The 18,219-nt window shown below is 42.3% G+C and overlaps 1 protein-coding gene across 3 annotated transcripts; it reads right to left on the reverse strand.

Annotated features, from left to right (window-relative positions):
- Positions 1-2,905: 2,905 nt before the first annotated feature.
- Positions 2,906-8,860, reverse strand: CFL2 (cofilin 2). 3 transcript variants are annotated; one of them, XM_077323080.1, is made up of 5 exons: positions 8,650-8,860; positions 7,072-7,171; positions 5,872-6,179; positions 5,708-5,784; positions 2,906-5,508 (listed from the first exon to the last, which is right to left on the reverse strand). In XM_077323080.1, exons 2-5 carry the CDS (start codon positions 7,072-7,074, stop codon positions 5,396-5,398), a joined length of 501 nt encoding a protein of 166 aa, XP_077179195.1. In that variant the 5' UTR covers positions 7,075-7,171; positions 8,650-8,860; the 3' UTR covers positions 2,906-5,395. The 3 variants fall into 3 exon arrangements, with proteins under 3 accessions (XP_077179195.1, XP_077179194.1, XP_077179196.1); XM_077323079.1 differs by lacking the exon at positions 7,072-7,171 and having other exon boundaries at positions 8,650-8,840; XM_077323081.1 differs by lacking the exons at positions 7,072-7,171; positions 8,650-8,860 and adding an exon at positions 6,336-6,476.
- Positions 8,861-18,219: the final 9,359 nt, after the last annotated feature.

Consider the following 18,219-nt stretch of genomic DNA (forward strand, 5'->3'; position numbering starts at 1 on the left):
TTGCCAAGAGATAGAAAAGACAGAAAAGCTGATATTGTGTCCTTCCCCCTCCACACTGCAGCCCACTGACCTGAAGGCTACTGTAGTCCAGATGAGTCCTGTGACTGCAGCAAACAACTTCCTTATGGTCAGATAGGTTCACTGAGAAGGGAACATAAGATGCACAACTATCAAGGCCTCCTGTCAACAGCTCACTGGATCAACTCATTTACTACTCAATCCAGACCATATTCACCACATATGCTTGAAAACAAATATAAACCATGCTTCACAATATTCTACAAGTGCATCAATTGGTACATCTTGCTTTCTGTGTTTATTTTTAAGTTCTTCTCAGACCCAGGCTATTAATAAAAGCTAGATTGGAGGCAATAGTTATATTGTTAGTTTTTTATAACAACTACAGTAATCAACATTTTAAAATGTTTTTTACCATCACATTTGTATTAACAAATATTTGCAGAAAGCAGGGCTATTGAGTCATGCAGCAGCCAACCAGATGCACTATACAACTACATAGTATTCCAAGGCCTCACACTAAATACAGCAAAAGCTTTTCGCAGTATACATTTTTTCCTTCCCCTGGAATATATCCACTGTACAATTCTTTCATCTTCAAGGCTCCTATCAGTAATACCAGTATGCCTGTCATCCAGCAAGGCCAATGAAATTGAATTACTATGAAGTAAGTAGTAATGCTGCTTCAACACTATTTTTCTGGCATTTACTTTGTTGTTAGGTGCGAAATCGTGTCCAACCCATCGTGACCCCATGGACAATGATCCTCCAGGCCTTCCTGTCCTCTACCATTCCTTGAAGTCCATTTAAGTTTAAGGCAGGATAACTGCTTCAGTGACTCCATTCAGCCACCTCATTCTCTCTCGTCCCCTTCCTCATTTACTTTAAAACATATTAATTCTACTTTTTAAAAAAAATCTTGAAACAGCAATAGGGAGAAGCCAACCAAATGCACAAAGACAACAACAGATCAGCTGTAAAACAGCAAATGTAAACCTTTGTCTTTTCATTATACTTTAATCCAGGGGTCTTGAAGCTTTTGGAATTCCAATACAGAATGGTAGGCCCAGTAACAAATGGCTGCCACACAAGATGGGCGCCAGACACAAAATGACTGCCACGGTTTAACTTCAGTAACACAGTGATGATCCTTGTTCTCTGGTAGCAGCTGCTACTAAAGGAACATTACTAAAAAAATCTGCACAGGAATCAAGTCTCCAATAGCAAATCAGAAGCTTTGCTAGACAAAAGCCCCACTCAGCCCTACCCACTTTCTAAAAAAACTTGGTAGGCACCAGAAAAGGTGTCTGGGAGTCAAAAGGAGAACCCTGCTCTAATTCTTCATCCCTATTCAGAACTGTCAAAGCAATTCAACTCCCTTGTCCTTTCATTCTTACCCATGAACCTGCTAGTTCTTTCCAAATGATACTCCTATGTTTTCCTCTAAATTTAGTTCTAAGATTACCCGGTAACAATGAAATCCATTCTCCCATGCTTCTTATGTCTGGAACTTCCTTTAAACTACTTCTGTACAGTGCCACTTTCAAATCCCTCGTTACAACTGATTTTTTATAAAGATGTTGGCATAATCATAGCCCTTATCTCCATCTAATACAAAACTCAGACTGGTAACTGTACCTGTTCACAAGCATCCCTTGCTAGTTTGGTGTAGTGGTTAGGAGTGCAGACTTCTAATCTGGCGAGCAGGGTTTGAAACTGCGCTCCCCCTCATACAGCCAGCTGGGTGACCTTGACTCGCCACAGAACTGAGAAAACTACTCTGATTGAGCAGGAATATCAGGGCTCTCTCAGCCTCACCCACCCCACAGGGTGTGGGGAGAAGAAAGGGAAGGAGATTGTAAGTCGCTTTGAGACTCCTTCGAGTAGAGAAAAGCGGTATATAAGAACCAACTCTTCTTCTTTTTCATCCTGCTATATGCTATTACTCTTCTTGCTTCATTTCCTCCATTCTTTTATCTCCCAAAAGCAAGCTATATTTTTGACAGCACTTCTTTGTAAGACACCATGTAGACTGACACCACTAAAGACAACAGGTAAATCAAATACCATATTTTGTTAAAAGCAGGGTCATTAAACGTGTCAGTAGAAAAACTTGTATATTACAAACAGACTGCTCATTTTGGCATCACAACATAAACTTACGTTCCTTTCAGTAAGCAACTTCAGTTGAAGAAACCACAGAAAAATTTCAAGGTGATATCACTTATCTACAATCTGGCTTGTTTTTAAATGGCTTGCTGTTTTATATTGTTATATTACTTCGATTGTAGATGCCTTGAACAAAACTCTGGAGAACAGAATAGAAAAATTCTACATATCCTCTGAAAAACAGAAATATTCCAAATAAAACAAAATATATATATTTTAGAGATCTGTTTACATGAAAGTTCTTCAGACTGAACACGTGAACATCTATAATGCATATCACCACTATCCCACTTTTGCAGCACTGAAGATCAAGGTCCCTATATCAAGATTTGTCAAAATAGTTAATATATTCTCATCTTCTAAAAATGAGCATTAGACCATTTATAACGATGATGATCAGGTTATACAATTACAGTCCAAATGTATCCATTTTGAACTTAGAGGGGAAATCCTCAACCAAAGAAAAACTCTGACACAGAACTTAAATTAAGATCAGAGCGCGGGCTGGAATTCCTTCCCCTTTTGGACTAACATACTGCATCTCATGCCAATCTAGTAATTATGTTCAAGGTTGTTCCCTAAAGTCACTTATAGTTCTACATTTATTTAGTTTAATTTTCTGTTTGGATTCAAAACCTTCACTTTTGTACCTGAACTGACTTACAATTCAAAGAACAGAGAAAAATCTTAAGATAAAAATGCATTTTCTGCAAAAATGCTCAGTACCATCATGAAAACTTTTATTTAAATTCTTTTAATCAATAAGATAACTGAAGCTGACACCCAATGTCACATCTACAATGGAAGAGACAAGATGCTCAGATTGTGAAGCTTTCCTTCAAGTCACAATGAGGCCATCATTTTGCACAGTGACAGAAAACAACAGCTGACAGCCCGTTTGGAACACATGCCAGCTGTCTCTCATTTGTTTTATTGTCCAAGCAGAAAGAGTTCTGGAGTGGCATTTCCAAAAGCAAGCTATAGTTTACTGCACTGGATCTTAATCAGTACCTTTTCAGCAATAAACAGGTCTTAAAAACTTTTGTACCAGAGGTATGCAGGATTCAGTACTATCAACATAGCTTAATTTTTACATAAATCCATGTAAAGCTTGTCTGAATATCCAAGCAGGCATACTTTTAAAGGAAACTGTCTTCTATGTTCAGTTCTAAAGCCTCAGACATCTGTTCAACACAATTTGCAAATACCAGTGACATTACTAGCAAAGGATTACATGAACTGGAAGACTGCTTTACATTACAGTTAGGGTACAAAGAGCTCTGTATATTTTTAAAAGTTAAACATTCATCTGAAAACATTTGGGTTCTCTCGAATAAAGTGTTAGATCACCGCATAATTTTAGAAGGGAAATACTGTAGACCTAGATGTATGTATGGCAGAATCTTTGAAAGAGATGAGACTATATAGACACTTCCCAATCATCTCCTGTAAAGCATTTTAAAACTTTCCCTTCTACTACAAAACCAAGATACCTAGGAAGAATCTGCATGCCTTAAATTCTGTAACACAGGTCATTCAGTATTCTAAAAGATATACATTTCACTTCTAGTAAGTCAGAGACAGCTGAAAACTTGAAATAGTCAAAAGTTCTCGATGCAACCATCTGAAAATTACATCAATTTATACATATATTTTACTATTGTTTATTTCTTCTCCCAGATACAAGTAACAATATCATCAAACTAACATCTACATTAATTTGCTTGTTTTCTGCCATCTTCTTTAAGAAATCTTAATAGTTTTCAGGTCCTATTCCCTCTGATGAAAGCATTCCTCCTAGTGGTATGTACACTTCAGCAGCAATTGGCTGCCTAACAGAGTTCCTTTATGCATACCAGTAGAATCATGTCCAGTTTTGCCATTTGTGGAGAACTGATGACAAGATACAAAAGCATGTGTTCGCCATAAATAGCTCTAGCTAACGGAGGACTGCTTGCACAGAGCAGATCAAATTCTCTATAAGGAGAGTAGTATTTGGCTCTCAGCCAAATCATGTCCCTGATGCAAGAGTTAGTTGCAGGGGCTCTCCAGTCCTATTAGCAAAAAAGTTAACTGAAATTACCCTGTGACTAGACAAAAGAAAGTGGTCTATTCAGTATTAAACTAACATACTTAACTCTTGATAGCATTCAATAACAGTGCACTATTTCCCTTGCACATTTCCAATGTAAGATGGCCCAATGGTTACTTAAAAGTGACAATGAATAAAGGAGAGCAGAGATTTGGGGAAAGGTCGCCTTACCCAAATAATTCTAACAGGATCAGAAATAAAGATTTATTACTGAAGTTAAGAGACCCTTGAGTATTTTTGAGAAATATTTAAAAAGCTGTGCAAAATGTTTAACATAGTTCAGTCCTATTTCCCGTGAAAACAAGGCAACACTCTGTAATAAGCCACAAGTTTCTCTATTGTGAGGCCAATATATTTGATCTCAAAAACAGTGTTCCATTTAAGGCTCTTTTTAAAATACAGAAATTGCCATTAAAACTGATGTTTTACAAAACATCTTTTAGCGCTGCAAAAACTTCAAGGTAAACAGACAATCCCTACTCCTGTTCAGTAGTGTACATTCAACACAAAACCAGAAGGCATCCCAATATCCACTTCATTTATAAAGTTATGCATGTAACAGGAAAGAAGTCTGAGGTACTACAAGAGTTTGATGAAAGTTACAGAGTTGGCATTGGGGGGGGCACAGATTCAAACATTACAAAAAGTGCTTTAAATGCATAGTGTTGTGTGCCGCCATGTCACCCCCCCCCCCAAAAAAAAATAGACTTGTCAAGGCAGGTGAGGTGTATGAATGCACAAGAGTCTCATGGAACTGCAATCAAGTGCAACTTTAAATAATACTGAATAGTGTCTACCATTGGACAATACTTTAAAGGCAGTCAATTAGCTTAAACCTTTTATTGCTTGTCTAGTCTATCCACATCAACTATCACATTCTCAAAGAATACCACATCATGAATTTTCGCCAACAGTATGATGTAAAGGCATTCCTTGGGTTCTACATACAACTATCAGGTTTAAAAACAGTCTAATGGCAATCATTGGTAGACTGCTTAATTTAATAATATCTCCTTCAGGTGTGCAGGGTCCGCGTGGGTGAAATAAAAGGACTAATGCTATTCCAATTGAATGAGCTGCAGAAATGGAAGCTCCAGATGGCACTTGTCTGTCCTTCTATAATGGTTTTCCTTCAAGTGAAACTACCACATTGCCTCCTAGTTTCTCTCCAAGCGTTGAACGATCTTTAATATCATCTAAACCATTTACTTGCCACTCGTGTTTAATACCTGAAAGAGATAAATGAAAAAAGGTACACTTGTTCAGACTTCCAGTCTGGAAAAGTTATTTATATAGCCACCTTGGAAAAAAACACCCACAAATATATATATACATGTGCACCCCACTTACTTCAACAGTCGTTTAAACATTATTACTCCCATTTTCTTAAATAAAATTCCATCCTTATGGAATATTTTCTGCTCATACCTGTGAATTTCTTTTTAATGGCATCTTTAGAACTTGCGTAGATCATCTTGCTTTTTAAAGGGGCGCTTTCTGGAGCCCTACAGATGAGGGGGAAAGTTGTTATTCAAACCACTGAGGTTTGGACAATAAATTCTGTTTTAACAATAATCCTTTGTTTTACACACCAGAATATAAATACCAGGTCTTCTTTTTTAGACTCCTTTGTTTCATATGTGGCATCATACAAAGCATATCGGCAATCATTCAGAGGCAACAGCTTCACAAAGGCTGTGTATGGGTCCTCCACTGTGTCACCAATGTCACCAACTAGTATCTGCTTTGTTTCTTCTACAATGATTTGTCTTTTGTCACAACTTAAACAGAAGAGAACTGCTTTCTTTCTTTTCTTAATCTCTTCTGGCGTTGAAGATTTTCGTACTTTCATGTCATTAAAAACTTTGATAACTTCATCATTCACTGTTACTCCAGAAGCCTACAAAACAAAGTGAAACACAATTCACTAGAATAAACTTACTCTACAAGCAAACAAAAAAGCATATCAGGAATAAATGTAACATTATGTAATTAGATGACAAAAATTTAGTCCCTAGCAAACCTCTGTTTTCTTACAACATTAGACAATTCATACTTCTATTTAATATGATCAACTTCTTCCAAGAAATGTAAGGGATTTTCCCATTAAATAATCAATAGCACAGCATTAATTCAGATCCCGTCCTGTCATTATTCTAGTTTTGTCCAGTGATGTTTTAGGAGCAGGAGAAATGTCTTCTGCATTGTGTCGGGTTTAATGCTGTGTATTTAAAATTCCTTGATTTTATTTAATGCTACCCTATAAATATTCTAGTACAGTTACTACATGAGGAAGGAATCAAGAACAGAATGTACAATTCCTCCCAATAGCAATGAGCCATACAGAAGCCTTGTCTAAAAGAAGATGACTCTTACATCCGGATTGGACAAAGGTGCCCTTTATACTTTACAGTAGTGCCATGGGAGACACTTTTCCGTGGGTTCATCTCATAACATTTATACACTTGCAAGCAAAGGTGACATTTCTGTAGCGAACAGCTTCAAACTGTCTCTGCTTACATCATAGACCTTTATTATTTGGAATGAGCTCAGTATGTCAAAACACCTGATAATTACACTTGCTTTAGTCTTGTTTTCAGTTTAGCTAATACTTTACCTAGAAAAAATATCTTTAAAAGCTACTGCACTTCAGGAGTTTACACAAAACTCATGTAAGTAGTTGAATAAGATAGGAAAAATCTGAAGGTGCTGTTTATGAGTTTCCCATTTTATTTTAATACAGAGTAGAAACAGTCTCTCTACTTATAGAATTACTTCTCATGCAAACTTGCCATTTGTCCAGATTTTCATCCCAAAGCTTCATAAGTTTTTCTGCTCCAGAAACACAAAATACCAATCACACTGTACTGGCACATTTTAAGCAACTCATTTCTATAGAAATGATAAGACAACAGGGTTTTTAAAATATCCTTTTCCTTCCTTCTACAACAAAACTGAGCCCAGCTTTCTCCCTCCCCCTCCCCCCCCCCAAATAAAATCTAGTGCTGCTGAGACAGTCATACAGTACTCACTGCTGCCCAAATACAGCCAGGGCATTGCTTCCCACTTTGCTAGGTTTTCAGCAATATTACAATACAGCAGACTTGTTAATGATGGTTTAGCAGTCATATGAACAACTTTCTCTGTAGATATTGAGAAAGCAAAGATGCCCCTCAAATGTGCATAATATGTTAGATTCCAGCCATAAGCTGGAAATCAGCTACAAACAATGGATGGTAAACGAACCACAGCTCCACACTTTTCCAAGAAAGGGTGCCTGCCCAGCCCTCTCATGATTAGCAAAAGCATTGTAATAAAGGAAGCAAAGGGCTCTTCTGGGTAGTTTCCCCTGGCTTCCTGACACCAAAGACGTCTTAAAAAAAACACGACAAAATTCGGTGAACACATCATCTCCCGCCATTATATTCCCAAGTATAAGTGAAAGACGGTATATATAACCTTTCAATACCGAATGAGAAAACGACTTCCTTGATTCTTATGGCGGAGTGGATTCAGCCTTCCTTTCATTTTGGAGAGATTCTCTCTCACAAATAGAAAGAGAAGGCATATATATCCGTTTGTTTCCAGGCGCAGAAAAAGGACCCAACCCTTACTTTATACAGTTTGGTCTCCCTTCTCTGAACAGACGCAGCAGAGGAAGACAAATGCGCGCCTCCAACCCGCTCCCCTCCCCGGTTCAGCATTACAACCCGTGCAATGACTTATTGGGAGGGGGGGGGGGCACATGGCTAAAAGAATCCTCTCCATCCAAAGAAATGTCGAGGGAAATGTTTCCAAAGCCGCTGCCTTTCACCAGCTGGCGACTCAGGACGCAGGGAGAGAACACACAAGCCCTGTCCCGTTATCTGGTCTGCGGTCAAATTGGCCAATTTGTGCCATCCCCTTCCACACAAAGGGCCAGACCCGCTTCCTACATACCATAAGTCCAGATCTACACCGCTTTCCCCCACTTCTTTTTTTTGGGGGGGCGGGGACGTGTTTCTTCACATAAGGCAGTGACGGTTAAAAAAAACACAGAGGTAGTATAAATGATAAATAAAATTCAGAATAAAAGAGAAGCCGGGAAAGGGCCCCCCCAAAGGCCCTCTCCTTTCACCTATACGTGCTTTAGCCTGTCTCCCGCCGTCCTGGCAGGTCATTCACCTGCCCGGTCCCTCCTCACCACTTGGAGGGGGCCGCTTCTGCCGCCCCCTCCCGCAAAGGGAGGCTAAAATTAGGCTAAAATGGCTGCCACTGTCCGCGGGGCCCTCGCAGCCCCTCTCCCGCCTGGGGGCCTAGCCTGGCCTGGCCTGGCCGCTCCGGCCCAGCACGCCAGCAGCAGCGGAGCCGCGGCCGGACCGGGCCCTTACCATGATGCCGGGTCCCTGCGGCGGCGGCGGCGGCGGTGATGGCGGCGCCCGCGATGCCTATGGAAGGAAAATCTGAGCGGCGCTCCTTTGCCCACCGCTTCGAGCCGAGCTGAGGAGGGGAGTCAGTCAGGCGGGCGGCTGGGGAGGAGGCAAGGCCGGTCACATGGGCGCCCCCTACTCTCCCCACGTGCTGCCGGCCCCGCCCAGCCCTGCGGAGAAAGAGGGACGTGGGGAGGGGGAGAGGCCGTCCCTTGCCCTGAGGAGGATCCCCAAACCCCAGGACGACGCCTGGCCAGCGGGACGCTTGGGTGGAAGGCTGGACCCCCGCCCACCTGCGCCAGTCCGACCGCAGCGCTTCCTCCTCCGAGTCGGACGGGGGGGGGGGGGTTCCCGCCTTTTCATGCGGAGAGTGCGCCCCGAAACTCAGTTTCAGTCAGCACTGAGCACCGGCACCAATTTTTTTCCCTTCAGGACCACGGAGTAGCCTTTTTACTGCCTTGCTAGTCCTAGTGACGCGGTGATGCTTCAGCACTGCGGTCAGGCTAAATTCTGGGGAAAGTGCATTCCGGGGGTAAGGAGCGTCACCAGTCCCTGGTTGCTAACCTCCAGGTGGAGCCTGGAGCTGTCCCAAAATTATAACTGCTCCCCAGTTCCCCTGGAGAAAGTGGCAATTGTGAAGGATGGACCATGCCAAGGCCCCTCCCATCGCCAAATCCCGCCCTTTCCTAGCTGTACTTTCAACATTCCAAGAATTTCCCAGCCTTTAAATGGTTGTGCTCCTTGTAGACATTGAAGGGCGGATGTTCCCCCTTGCTTGTGATTCATCATAATCCACCGCACTTAAGCTGTATTTATATGGATAGTCATTTTGAAGAAAGCCTGCTTGAAATCTGAGTAGCAGCTGTCAGTATGTTGTCACAAAATCAAATAAAAAAAATCTTCTGGTTCCCTAAAGACTTACACATTTATTGTACCTAAAACTTTGGAACTAAGTTCCTTCTCTGCAAATGTATGCACACCTAGATTTTGACAAAACAATGTAAATAGTAAGGTCAAAAGACAACCTGAACTGTTCTCAGAAGTGGCCAGGGTCACCCCCTACACCGTGGGATCTGCCCCTCCCCAGGGCTGGCAATTAACACCAAAAATCTGAACAAAGGCAAAGTAACAATCCTCAGTGAAAGAACACTATTTCACTGCTCCCCTCCCCCTTTATTCCATTCCATGCTTACCAGAACGATGTATGGATATAGTAGTTGTTTTCACTGGCAGTTTTGTCTGTGGCAAAGAACCAAGTAAAATAAATGATGTAATAGAGGTCAAAAACAAATCAAATATACCAGTAATCCTAATTATTTTACATGTGTATAACACACCTCTTCCTCTCAAGGCTTTGTATAAAAATACATCACTTTTCACTTGTATACTATGAGCATTCTACAAATAAATAATTGAGCCTTTCACAATAGGATTTCCAAACAGCTTCAAAAAATATCATGCACTGAAAAACTTCCTTACCATAAAATTAAAATGGTTTAGTTATAAAAATCCACTGTTCCCTCAGGGGACCAAGCCTTCATGATGGCAACACTTATTTCGATACATACTGTCCTCCAAAAAAGACTCACATTCTAATCTATTTATAGAAGGTTGCAAAATCTAAAAAGTGCCCACTGAGGATTCATAATATAATTACTTAATGGGAGGCTGCCAACCCCCAGGTGATGTTCACAACTCACCACTCTCTTTTAGGACTTTGTCCAAACACTTTTGTTATATATGTGCATTGGGACCTCTACAATTGTAAGAATTAGACTTTTAACCAAGGGGAGAATTCCAGAAATTTTCAAAAATCGGTAACATCATACATTAAACAATCTGCTTACCATGCAATGCCAACTGATTGCATCCACATTTATAAAAAGCAGGAAAATGTATATTTAACTCCCAGCTTCAGGCACACATGGACAGTGTCTCGGGGGTCATTGGGTTGCTAAGTTACAAAAGACTCAGGCCACATACCTGCCAGGAAAGGTATTCTGAGAAGAGCAGCCACAAAACACACTCCAGCACTCTCATGGTTTATTGTAGCACAGGAAACTATGTATTTTGTTGGATACATGACAAAAATGAAGGCATTTAATAAAATCCCTTTTGAAAAGTCATATGCCTTTAACAGCCAGTCATCAAAGTGCTCCTCCTGTGCCAAAGCAAGGCAGCACTACACAGCAGGATAGTTGCATTATTCTATTGTCAAAAATTATTTTTTAAATGAAGAACTTCGTGACCAAAGGTGCATCTTATTAGTTTTCCTGCCAGTTTTTGAGAAGCCACAAAATGCTTTATAATACAGAAAATGAAGTCATAATATAAGGGTGGCATTGGGAGTATCGTCAAGGTGTCTTCCAGTCACAACCAGCTCATGCTAACCCTATCCACATGGCAACAGATGAGAACAGTTATTCACCTATACCTGTTGTCCATCTAGCCACCAGAAGATTTTCTAACTAGCCTAGTAACAGAGTAGGAGGGTCCTTTCCCAGACAGAGCCATTCAGGCAACTTTCCTGCCTAACAGTCATGTGATCTGAAAAGGAACCCCTTTTCCTCCCTCAGTGCTCTTTGGCTGTTGCAATGAGCCGACAGATGCTGTATCAAAGAGCTCACAGCAGGATAGGAGGGAAGGATGTGTGCTTGCACAGAGACAACTAGATGAACAACACTCACAGGTAAGAGAACATAATTTTTATGATCACTGTTCTGTGCAGTTCCACAAAGGAGATAGGCAAACTGGCTTACCAGGTGGTGATGGTATGTGCGATTAACTGGGAGATCAAATATAGAATTGCTGTCCTCACTGTTGTCTCCCTTCTTGTACTAATGTCCACAGAATAGTGTTTAACAAAAGTGTTTGCAGATGACCAGGTTGCTGTCTTGTAGATGTCAGCCAACGGAATCATAAAATCAGAGTTGGAAGGAACCTCATGGATCATCTAGTCCAACCCCCTGCACTATACAGGACACTCACATCCCAATCGCTCATCTACTGTAACCTACCACCCCTTTGCCTTCACAGAATCAGCCTCTCCATCAGATGACTATCTAGCCTCTGTTTAAAAATTTCCAAAGATGGAGAACCCAACACCTCCCGAGGAAGCCTGCTCACCTGAGAAACCGCTCTGTCAGGAACTTCTTCCGGATGTTTAGATGGAATTTATTTTGAATTAATTTAATCCCATTCATTCTGGTCTATCCCTCCAGGACAAGAAAGAACAATTCTGCTCCATCCTCTATATGGCACCCTTTTAAATACTTGAAGATGGTAATCAGATCCCCTCTCAGTCGTCTCCTCTCTAGGCTAAACAGACCAAGATTCCCCAACCTTTCTTCATATGTCTTGGTCTCCAAACCCCTCACCATCTTTGTTCCCCTCCTCTGGACACAAGAGGGTGGCAGGTTACAGTGGATGAGCGATAGGGATGTGAGTGAACTGCATAGGGCAAGGGGTTGGACTAGATGACTCAGGAGGTCCCTTCCAACTCTGTGATTCTATGCATCAGTAGGTTAAATGTTTTTGAATATTTATTTCAAAGAAAAACAGTAAACTAGCTCTGTAAGTGGAAAAGAGGGTCAACAAGAACAATATGGTATCAACCGCTTGACCTACCAGAGCTTTCTCCATTCTGGCCCCCACCTGGTGGAATGAGCTCCCAGAAGAGATCAGGGCCCTGACGGAACTTGAACAATTCTGCAGGGCCTGCAAAAAGGAGCTCCTCCGCCAGGCATTTGGTTGAGGTCAACCTAAACCATCACTTCCAGTTGGGCCCAAAGCCTCCCTCCCCTCCTACTATGACTGCTGCAAATCTGCCCAACCCACTGGGTCTCAGAATTGAGCTGAGGCTCCTTATAGTTTCCACCATTCTTTAGTATTGTTGTTTTTGTTATTATGTTAATGTTATTGTTATTGTTATCACCTTGTTGTTACTATAAATGATGTTGCCTGTATCATTTTGTTTCATGTAAACTTCCCTGAGCCTTCGGGGAGGGCGGTGATTGATTGATTGATTGATTGATTGATTGAATGAATGAATGACTTTAAAAGTGCAAAAACTGGGGGCAGCCCAACCAGAAAGGCCAGCTCATAGGGAACTAAAAGTACAAGGATTCTGATGCTTTTATACTAACGCCCGAAGCATGAACAATAAGAAGGAAGAACTGGAACTTCTTATGCTGATGGAAAGGTATGATCTAGTAGGCATCACAGAAACTTGGTGGAATGATTCTCATGACTGGAATGTAATAGCGGATAGATATTAATTGTTCAGAAAAAACAGAATAGATCAAAGAGGAGGAGGAGTGGCACTATATGTGAGGAAAGGGCTTACCTGTCAGGAAATTCTAGTGAAGGAGAGCATATATACAGTGGAAAGCATCTGGGTGAAAATAAGCGAGGGAAAAACAAACAGTGTGGTGGTTGGTGTCTGCTACCGACCGCCTGACCAACGAGAGAATGTGGATGCTGCATTTTGTGAGCAGCTTGGGAAAATATCCAAGAAGCAGGACCTTGTAATCATGGGTGACTTCAATTTCCCAGATGTGTGCTGGGAAACAAACTCTGCGAAGCGTCCTCAGTGATGCAACTTTCGGACCTGCCTAGCTGACGACTTAATACTGACCAACAGGCAAGAGTTGGTGGATGGGGTGAAGGAAGTGGGGGAAGTGATCATGTCCTCATAGAATTCCTTTTGAGATTGTGGGGGGGGGGGGCAAGGAAACTTGTAGCCATACGCGAATGTTGGATTTTCGTAGGCCAAACTTTAATAAACTCAGAGACATGCTGAGTGTCATACCATGGACGAGAATGCCGGAAGGGAAGGGAGCATGTGAAGGGTGGGCACTACTCAAACAAGAGCTATTGCATGCTCAATCCCTGACTATCCCAGAAAGATGAAAACACTGCAGGAGCTCTAAGAAGCCTATTTGGATGAACAGAGAACTTCAAGAGGAACTAAGAAAGAAAAGGGAAATGTTCAAGAAATGGAGGGAAGGGCAGAGCTCTAAAGAAGAGTATCTACAGGTTACTAAGCACTGTAGATCAATCATCAGAAAGGCCAAAGCTGAGAGTGAGCTAAGATTGGCCAGGGAAGCCCACTGTAACAAGAAAAGATTTTTCAGTTATGTGAGGAGCAAACGTAAAGGAGGCAATAGGCCCACTGTTGGGTGCGGATGGACAAACTCTAACGGAGGATGCAGAGAAAGCAGAAAGGCTTAGTGCCTATTTTGCATCTGTTTTTTCCCACAGGTCAAAGGGTTTAGGCACATCTAGAGATGGCAGTAGCTAAGAGATAGTGTCTGGGTGGCAGGTTGACATGGAGAGGTTGTTGAGAGGCATTTAGCTGCACTGGATGAGTTCAAATCCCCTGGGCCGGATGAAATGCACCCAAGAGTGCTTAAAGGACTTTCCGGAGAACTTGCAGAACCCTTGTCCATCATCTTCAGGACCTCTTTAAGGACAGGAAATGTCCTGCAGGACTGGAAGAGAGCAAACATTATTCCAATCTTCAAAAAAGGGAGGAAGGATGACCCGGGAAACTACAGACCAGTGAGTCTGACCTCTGTTGTGGGGAAGATAATGGAGCAGATATTAAAGGGAGCGATCTGCAAACATCTGGATGATAATTTGGTGATCCAGGGAAGTCAGCATGGATTTGTCTCCAACAGGTCTTGTCAGACCAACCTGGTTTCCTTCTTTGACCAAGTAACAGGTTTGCTGGATCATGGAAATTCGGTTGATGTTGTTTACTTGGATTTTAGTAAAGCTTTTGATATGGTTCATCATGATGTTCTGATGGATAAATTGAAGGACTGCAATCTGGATTTTCAGATAGTTAGGTGGATAGGGAATTGGTTAGAGAATGCACTCAAAGAGTGTTGTCAATGGTGTTTCATCAGACTGGAGAGAGGTGAGTAGCGGCATACCTCAGGGTTTGGTCCGGTACTTTTTAACATATTTATTAATTATCTAACATATTTAGATAACATATTTACTAATTATCTAAACTCAACAATGGCCACAGGATTGGAAAAGGTCAGTTTACATTCCAATCCCAAAGAAGGGCAATGCCAAAGAATGTTCAAACTACCGCACCATTGCACTAATTTCTCATGCTAGCAAAGTTATGCTCAAAATCCTACAAGCTAGGCTCCAGCAATATGTGGACCGAGAACTTCCAGAAGTACAGGCAGGATTTCGAAGAGGCAGAGGAACTAGAGATCAAATTGCCAACATACGATGGATCATGGAGAAAGCTAGAGACTTCCAGAAGAACGTCTACTTCTGCTTCATTGACTATGCTAAAGCCTTTGATTGTGTGGAGCACAACAAATTGTGGCAAGTTCTTAAAGAGATGGGAATACCAGAGCATCTTATTTGTCTCTTGAGAAATTTATATGCAGGTCAAGAAGCAACAGTGAGAACTGAACATGGAATCACTAACTGGTTCAAAATTGAGAAAGGAGTTCGGCAAGGCTGTTTACTGTCGCCTTGCCTATTTAACTTGTATGCAGAGCACATCATGAGAAATGCGGGATTAGAGGAGTCACAAATTGGGATCAAGATTGCAGGGAGAAATATCAACAACCTCAGATATGCAGATGATACCACTCTAATGGCAGAAAGTGAAGAGGAACTAAAGAGCCTGTTGATGCGGGTGAAGGAGGAGAGTGCAAAAGTTGGCTTGAAACTCAACATCAAGAAAACAAAGATCATGGCATCCGGCCCTCTCAATTCATGGCAAATAGATGGGGAAGAAATGGAGATAGTGACAGATTTTATTTTCCTGGGCTCCAAGATCACTGCAGATGGGGACTGCAGCAAAGAAATTAAAAGACGCTTGTTCCTGGGGAGGAAAGCTATGGCAAATCTAGACAGCATCCTAAAAAGCAGAGACATCACCCTGCCAACAAAAGTGCGTTTAGTCAAGGCTATGGTCTTCCCAGTTGCAATGTATGGCTGTGAAAGTTGGACCATAAGGAAGGCCGAGCGTCAAAGAATTGAGGCTTTTGAACTCTGGTGCTGGAGAAGACTCTTGCGAGTCCCTTGGACTGCAAGGCGAACAAACCGGTCAGTCCTAGAGGAGATCAGCCCTGACTGCTCTTTAGAAGGCCAGATCCTGAAGATGAAACTCAAATACTTTGGCCACCTTATGAGAAGGAAGGACTCCTTGGAGAAGAGCCTAATGCTGGGAGCGATCGAGGGCAAAAGAAGAAGGGGACGACAGAGAATGAGGTGGCTGGATGGAGTCACTGAAGCAGTAGGTGCAAACTTAAATGGACTCCGGGGAATGGTAGAGGACAGGAAGGCCTGGAGGATCATTGTCCATGGGGTTGCGATGGGTCGGACACGACTTCGCACATAACAACAATTAATTATCTAGATGAGGGGGTGGAGGGACTACTCATTAAGTTTGCAGATGACACCAAATTGGGAGGACTGGCAAATACTCCAGAAGATAGAGACAGAGTTCAACAAAATCTGAACACAATGGAAAAATGGGCAAATGAGAACAAGATGCAATAAAGATAAGTGTAAAGTTCTACATCTGGGTCAGAAAAATGAAAAGCATGCCTACTGGATGGGGGATATGCTTCTAGGTAACACTCTGTGTGAACGAGACCTTGGGGTACTTGTGGATTGTAAACTAAACATGAGCAGGCAGCGTGATGCAGCGGTAAAAAAGGCGAATGCCATTTTGGGCTGTATCAACAGGGGCATCACATCAAAATCACAAGATGTCATAGTCCCATTGTATATGGCACTGGTCAGACCACACCTGGAGTACTGTGTGCAGTTCCGGAGGCCTCACTTCAAGAAGGACGTGGATAAAATTGAAAGGGTATAGAGGAGAGCGACGAGGATGATCTGGGGCCAAGGGACCAAGCCCTATGAAGATATGTTGAGGGGAATGTTCAGCCTGGAGAAAAGGAGGTTGAGAGGGTAAATGATAGCCCTCTTTAAGTATTTTAAAGGTCATTTGGAGGAGGGCAGGATGCTGTTCCCATTGCTGCAGAGGAAAGGACGCTCAGTAATCAAGCAAATCACTGGCAGTCTTCAAGCAAAGGTTGGATACACACTTTTCTTGGATGCTTTAGGATGCTTAGGGCTGATCCTGCGTTGAGCAGAGGAGTGGACTAGATGGCTTCTATGGCCCCTTCCAACTCTATGATTCTATGATTCTATGAGTAATGGGTTTAAACTACAAGTACGATGATATAGGCTAGATATCAGGAAAAAATTTTTCACAGTCAGAGTAGTTCAGCAGTGGAATAGGCTGCCTAAGGAGGTGGTGAGCTCCCCTTCACTGGCAGTCTTCAAACAAAGGTTGGATACGCACTTTTCTTGGATGCTTCATCATCACCTGTATGTCCAAACATAGCTTCAGCTGTAGCTGGTTTGAGGTTATCAGCATCGACTGAGTTTGCAATCATCACCATCACTGTTGTCATTCTCATACAAAACGCTGACTTCACTGCCATCCATAGTATCAGAAAGCAAGGGGGAGTGTCACATGGACACCTTCCTCCTCCTCAACCGGATTATCATGTGAATTTACCATACTGACCTCCAATGGAGGAGCATACAAGTGATTAGGAAGAGAAGGGGAAAAAAGATCAGAGTCCCTCAGTCAAACCGTTGATGTCCTACAAGCTGCCAGAGCAAGCTCAGCTTGCAGTACACATTTGCAAAATGCAATGCAATGATTGGCTAGCTGGCAGCAGGCTGTTATTTCAATTACCGTAAATACCTGTGTGTAAACCAAGGGCTTTTCAGTGTGAAAAACTGTGCTGAAAAACTCAGCTTATACACGAGTAAAAAGGTAAAGGTAAAGGTATCCCCTGTGCAAGCACCGAGTCATGTCTGACCCTTGGGGTGACACCCTCTAGCGTTTTCATGGCAGACTCAATATGGGGTGGTTTGCCAGTGCCTTCCCCAGTCATTACCTGTTTACCCCCCAGCAAGCTGGGTACTCATTTTACCGACCTCGGAAGGATGGAAGGCTGAGTCAACCTTGAGCCGGCTGCTGGGATTGAACTCCCAGCCTCATGGGCAAAGCTTTCAGACGGCTGCCTTACCACTCTGCGCCACAAGAGGCTCAGTTATACACAAGTATATATGGGTAAATAAGTAAATATATAAATATCAAATTATAGATTGTTTAGATATTTAGTATGCCCTAGGAGCAAAACATGAAGTATTCCAAAGGATTTATTGAGACAAGGTAATTACACCTATCTACTCAGCCTTCCATCGTTCCGAGGTCGGTAAAGTGAATACCCAGCTTGCTGGGGGGTAAACGGTAATGACTGGGGAAGGCACTGGCAAACCACCCCGAATTGAGTCTGCCATGAAAATGCTAGAGGGCGTCACCCCAAGGGTCAGATATGACCCAGTGCTTGCACAGCGGATAACTTTAGAGCCTCTTGTGGCGCAGAGCGGTAAGGTAGCAGACATGCAGTCTGAAAGCTCTGCCCATGAGGCTGGGAGTTTGATCCCAGCAGCCAGCTCAAGGTT

This window comes from Paroedura picta, chromosome 2 (genome assembly GCF_049243985.1).
Source record: "Paroedura picta isolate Pp20150507F chromosome 2, Ppicta_v3.0, whole genome shotgun sequence".
Taxonomy (NCBI): domain Eukaryota; kingdom Metazoa; phylum Chordata; class Lepidosauria; order Squamata; family Gekkonidae; genus Paroedura; species Paroedura picta.

What these genes read in the sequence shown, in the direction of transcription:
- CFL2 (XM_077323080.1), bottom strand. An exon ending in GACCTGGTATTTATATTCTG is followed by an intron (nt 5,785 to 5,871) that starts GTGTGTAAAACA and finishes CCTCATCTGTAG; the next exon opens with GGCTCCAGAAAGCGCCCCTT. An exon ending in CATTAAAAAGAAATTCACAG is followed by an intron (nt 5,509 to 5,707) that starts GTATGAGCAGAA and finishes TATCTCTTTCAG; the next exon opens with GTATTAAACACGAGTGGCAA.